This window comes from Haplochromis burtoni, unplaced genomic scaffold, assembly GCF_018398535.1.
Source record: "Haplochromis burtoni strain Fernald_Lab_line unplaced genomic scaffold, NCSU_Asbu1 Contig_212, whole genome shotgun sequence".
Lineage (NCBI taxonomy): Eukaryota > Metazoa > Chordata > Actinopteri > Cichliformes > Cichlidae > Haplochromis > Haplochromis burtoni.
Genome location: NW_024582573.1, coordinates 164,141 through 170,140, shown reverse-complemented (window position 1 = coordinate 170,140; position 6,000 = coordinate 164,141). Strand labels below are relative to the sequence as shown.

The 6,000-nt window shown below is 41.5% G+C and overlaps 1 protein-coding gene across 13 annotated transcripts in view; it reads left to right on the top strand.

Annotated features, from left to right (window-relative positions):
* The window catches only part of LOC102303476 (nuclear factor 1 X-type), a 112,053-nt gene that overhangs the window by 28,013 nt on the left and 78,040 nt on the right, over nt 1-6,000 (top strand). Inside the window, exon 1 of one of the 13 annotated variants that reach the window (XM_005936412.2) lies at nt 4,710-5,743. The exons of the other annotated variants lie outside the window; for them this stretch is intronic. Within the exon in view, the coding sequence (XP_005936474.1) occupies nt 5,741-5,743 (3 nt within the window). The 5' untranslated portion in view covers nt 4,710-5,740. Of the gene's footprint in view, nt 1-4,709; nt 5,744-6,000 lie in introns of those variants that run through there. 13 annotated transcript variants of the gene reach the window in all.

Genomic DNA, 6,000 nt, shown 5'->3' with positions numbered 1-6,000 from the left:
CACACACACACACACACACACACACACACACACAAAATGATTCAGATCTCTCACAGTGCTTCCTTTATATCACCATAGTCTTTTTCAATATGTGATTTTACACAACAGATGTCAAAGTTGAATTACAGTTGTGACATGTCCTGACGTGCTGAAAATTTCACGAGCTTTCTCTCCGTCTTTCTCTCCTTTTCTCTCTCTCTCTCTCTCTCTGTGTGTGTGTGTGTGTGTGTGTGTGTGTGTGTGTGTGTGTGTGTGTGTAGCCTGATTTTACAGGATCATCTAGATATAAAATAACAGAAAACCTGTGAAAGAAATATAACTTCAACAGACAAATCTGGCGTTCAGCAATATGGTTGCATAATCTTAAAACATTATTTTAAGTTTAGGTTCAATTTATATTATAGTAAATATATTGTAAAATAAAATAAAAACAACATTTGGAGCAGTGGTACATTTAGGTGTAGCTATAAAATATAATACACATTCATGATGCCCCTTTTTAACTGATTATTGCTAAAAAAAAAAACACTTTTTAAAATAACTTATTAAAGAAAAAATTATGTCTCCCTTGAAAAAGTTTTAAAAAGTCTTTGGTATTACTTAGTTTCAAATGTATAATAAATTGACAGCATTTAATCTATTTTGGCAATTACAAGTAAGGTTAAAAAATAACTTGTTATAGAAAGCTCAGATTTTAAAATTTGAATAATCTCTAAAAATGTAAATTATTTAGGTCATGAAGAAAATATGAGCAAATGACATTTATTACATGAATTTTGTTTTAAGTTTTTCTTTTAAATTTCTGCATGACTTTGAATCACACAATTTAAAAGAAGAAAATAAATAAAACACCCTTTTTTGCTATTAACCTGAAATATTTCACCTGCAAAACACTGACATCAAATGTAAGAATGTAATGTCTGCTTTCTTACTGTTACCTCAGCGTGCAGGATGTGGCATAAAGCAGGCCTAAGTGTCGAGAAATTTCCTCCCACGTGTCCTGAGTTTATTTTTGCTCCTTTGATATTTATTTGCACACTTAGACTGATACCGCAAATTCATCTCAGGTAAACACGACAATGTGGGAAACAGGCCAAAGTTATGCTTGTTAAAATTAATTGCATCGTAAACACTGAGGCGGGTAGAAACTATTGCTCCTTTCTAAAATCGATCGATATTTCTTATAGCTAAATTGAGGCTCTTTATAAATATGTAATGAAAAAAAAGAAGCAAGCCGCATAAACGCTTTAGAGCAGCTGTGATTGATTTTACTCTGATTAACATGTGTTTTCACAGAGGTCACACTTTATAGCCTAATGCTAAGCCTATGTTAGCAGCAGGAATTGAACTAGCATACATTTTTATTAGTTTATCATTAGTTTGACCCCCTTTGTAGTGGGTAGGCCTCTCAACAGAGACAGCCTCAGAGCTCTTTTTTTGGCGTGAGAAAGAGGGACGTTTGATTTGAACAAGTTTCGTATTTAGAGCAGTCGACTTCAAGGCCTGCAATTTATTTTTACAGAGCAACATAAAAAGTCTAATTCAGAAACAGACCGACGGATGCTGGGAACGACGGTCGTGGAGGTTAACGGGCGCTATCAGCCAAGAACCAAACGCTAAACATTTTTTGCCTTTCTTTTTCTGAAGATGGTGAAAATGGTGGGCTTCGTTGTTTCAGAGGTGAGAGTATTAATTTTCATAGTGTTTTGGGAAATGTAGGAAGACGAGGTGCAGGCCCTTTTCTGATGGAGGATAGGCCACACAGAGGGGTTTTTCTCATTTAAAGGATTTATGGTGGACTCGAATTTAATGCTATTTTAATTCAATTTTTGGCCTCATTTCGTAGCCCCTGCTATTTAAACAGTTAAGATAATCCCCGAGCCAGCCTTACGTGACAAACTGGTTTAATGAGTAAACTCAAACGGAGCGCTCTTGTTAATTTTCTCCGAATTGTTGAACACGGTGATTTATTTATTTTTTTATAGGTTTCTTAACTCTGGTGTTTTGTTGGTGCTTGAAGCCTCAATAAAACCTGAGTTTGGAGTTCATTTCTCTGCTGCTCTCTGCGTTTGTACCGTGTCAGGGCTGGAGCGGAGTGGAGTGAGTGGAGATTGGCTCGCCCGGCCTGACCGAACAAAGGTCGTCATTTTCTGAAAGACAGAGCATGGCATGCAGAGATAAGAGGAGCGCTCTCTTACATTATTGCAGCGCAGATACCTACAGAGCGCCGTGGCTCAGGCCTGGAAAAACTGCCACTGTTTCTTCTGCCGTGAAGAATTGTGGGCAGACAGGAGAAATCTTCCCTAATGAGCTGAAGGAGCTGCGGGTTTGAAAATGTCAAAAAAGGACACATTAAACAGCGGGGTGCCACACAGACTGATTTCTTAGCCAAAATAATAAAAGATTTTTTTTCTTTAACTGCAATTTGTGCACAAACCTCAATGGCTGTGCATAATTTTGCATTTGGTCCAGTTTATGATCATAAGAAGGAGGCCCTGTAGCAGATTTAACTAAGTGATTTTAAAAGGGTTTTTTTGTTTTTTGTTTCTTTTAGAGGGATTATGGAGGGGGGGGGGTTGTAGGGGGTATTGTTTTTTTGCATAGTATCTGCAGTTTATTTGCTTAATGTTACAGATAAAATTTTATCTCGTAATAGGATACCTTCAGTTTTTCATCCTGTTTTTGCGGTATGAAGATTTAACAGGAGTTATGTTGTTCAAAAAATGTCTCAGGGCTCATCCGCTAAAGAAAACATGTCGCTTCGGACAATGGATTGGTTTTCATTTCCCTGATATGAATCTTGGTTATCATTTCGCTTGTCAGTAATGTGATGATATTGAGGAAGTAACTGCAGTGCTTGGCACATAGCTCTCCTGTTCTTTGTCTGTGGCCCATTCATTAAAAAAGTCTAGATCCCTTCAGTCTTTTCAAATAAGTGGCAAACACACCTCCGTTATTATTCTTCAAAAACAAAAACAAACACACACATCCTATTTAATTCCATCTCCTCATGTTCCATTTGCCTGGTTTTTTTTTTTTTTCTTTCTCTTGCCTCCACCATCTTCTCTCATTCCCACATTATTCACGTGTTCAGCGTGGCTGTGTGAGGCAGGCGTATGCTAGCACGAACAATCGGCACCCGGCCCGGCTCAGCCTGGTCCAGATGGGGTCTGTACCCCCCTTCCTCCCCCAACAGTAGCAGCCAGTCAGCCAGCCAGCCAGGCAACCAACTAGCCAGCTAGCTACCCACCTGGGTAGCCAACCAGTCATTCACCCAGCCCGTCATGCGGCCTTTCAGCCAACCTGGCAGCCAGCTTGTCAGCCATTCAGTGGACCAGCCAGTCATCCAGGCTGCAGCTCCTCTGTCAGACGCTGACAGAGGGAGCAGGCCAGGCTAAATCTGATGGTCCTGGGAGCCAACCAGAGGACTCTGGCCTTTGTAGGGCGTTCACACAGACAGCCTGTCCCGTTGCACAGCAGGGGGCTTCAACTCACAATCAAATGAACGGACCCTCAACTTTGCCACATGACAAGTTAGCTTTTTATGGCTGCCCACTGTCAAGATTCCAGTTTTGACAATGTCTCTGTAATTCCTGTGAGCCTTGTGGACTAATTCATGTAATTTGGACTGCGTAAATGGGTAAATGTGTTCCTTTTTTGTAAATTGGGAGAATGACATTTAAATGCACTTCTAGGGAGTGGAGCAGCCCTTACGTATTTCACATCAAATCATCACAGAGATATTATTTTTCTGACAAATGCATCCGATTATGTTGAATCGGCCCTCGGTGGGAGCCTTTGTGTCAGATATTTCTCGCCTGGTGCTCTGGGCACAGCTTGTACCTCTGAGGTCGTGTGAGTCAGCCAATGAGGATGAGACAACTTGCTGTCCAGAGCAGCTACGCAGGCCCATGCTCCCTCACTTTCTGCTGCTGTTAAGTCCCAATTATGTGTCATTGTGGGATTCATAATGCAGCACGATGAAAATATGGGCAATTAACTGGCGGCAGAATGAAAATATTATTGTCCTTACTATTATAAAGACCAGCATATCTAAAGCTGAATGCATTCGACTCAACTTTGCAATTACAGGAAGCTGTGTAGTCTGTTTTTGATAGTTTTATAAGGCTTAAGCTATATAGGCTACTTGCATAAACCCATCCACCACAGCATTTTGAGGCATCATTGTCAATCAGATCCAGCTTCTCACCCACAAACAAGACAACTCTCCAATTTGATAACAGAAACTTTTAATGTGTTTCTGTTTCTATGGTGCTGGAGCTATTAAAGTGGAGTAACAGGAAAAGGAAAAAAAGGAGGCGAAGGGGCCAGTTTGGATGTAAGACTGCATTTTGAAACAGGAGAGCATGTTTTTGGATGGTATTTTTTGTTTTGGGGGGTGGAGGGGGGTCTTTTTCTCCCCCCTCCTCTCTTTGTTTGTGTGGTAAATCCAGGAGCAGCTGCTGGTCTCAGGGTCTAGTGGGATTTTGGGTCTGTGTTTTCTCATGCCATCCCATGCCAAGGTGGTGTAACGCGAGCAGAGAGAGAGAGAAAGAGAGAGAGAGTGGGAGAGGGGTGTTTCAGGAGTGGGGGGTGCAGTTAGAGAGTGAGCTGGTTTGTTGGGATGGCTGTGACCATGTTGGTGACGAAGGTGGTGAGGGAGGGAGAAGTGTGTGGGGGGGAGCTTTAGGAGGCGGGTGCTGTCTGGATGCATGTAAAATTAATATCCTCTGGACTTTGCCTTTGCACTAGATTGGAACTTGTCTGTTTGGCTAATGACGTGCCTTCTGCCTGCACCACACACAATCCACCCCCTCCCGCCCTCTCTCCACTACCAGCCACCAACCATCCACACCCCCACCTCTTTGCTTCTCCCTCTGCCATCTCTCTCTTCCCTCCTTTTCAGTGCTTTGAGCGTGCGTATTGGCTGGGCTGTTTGAGACTCGATGCCAAATAGGTGGGCCCTCTGCGTGTTGGCACAGACTCAGTCAATGGTTAGAGACGGAAAGTGGAGAGGAAGAGAGAAAGAGAGAGACAGAGTTGGAGAGAAAGAGGGGGAAAAAAGAAGCTGCACTCGGGTTTGCCAGCGGTCGTGCACAGTCTTCCAACATTGATTCGGTCCTCTTGTTTTTGTTTTTTTTTCCCTTCTTCTCCTCTGTCCGCACCCCCCTTGTCCAGCTCTCTCTCTCCCTCTGCGTGAGTCTTATGCAGATCAGAATTGAACCAATAGCACGCGCTGCTTTGCCAGCCATTTTTTTTATTTTTGTTTTTCATCAAGATATTTTCTCTGCATGTTTTTGCAAACAAAGAAAGAAGCTTGTTTTAATTTTTGACAATTTTATTATTTTGCTGCACTATCTGTTTTATTTTATTTGTGCACACCCAGCTCCTTTTTTTCATCCTTGTAGACACAGAGATTGCTAAACTTTCTACACTCCTTCTGCTCTGCTCTTGCACAGCACCTCTCCTGCAGCTCTTGCTACAGTACCTCCTGTGTTCTTGTGCTGGTATTACACTGCACCCCCTGGCCTGTCTCCTCTTTCTCAGCTTTTTTGCCCCCTGCTGCTTTTATTGGACAGTTTATCAGCTTCTTTTTTTTGCTTCTTTTTTTCCCCCCTCACTCTTTTGTTTTCAGCATTACTTCAGCGCCTTTTTTGACTCTACAATCCAGTTATTGTACTGGCTCTGCATTTTAAGTTTCTTTGCAATCGACGGGGTGAATTTATGATGAGAGAGCAAAATGGTAACTACCATGTAATTCTTGTTTTATTCACAAATATTTTTTGATCGTTACTGTCGTTACGTTAAAGTACTGATCGTTACTTTTGAGTGCAGGCGCAGTTGTATTATTTATGGACAAATATTTTATGTTGTGGCTTTTCAGCGAGACGGCTTTAATTTTATTAATCAGAATTTGGCATGTGCGTTCTTCTTGATTATGTTAGTGTTTTAAGCATTGTATAATACGCGTGGTCAGTTTGAATTATGTTTTAGAAATGT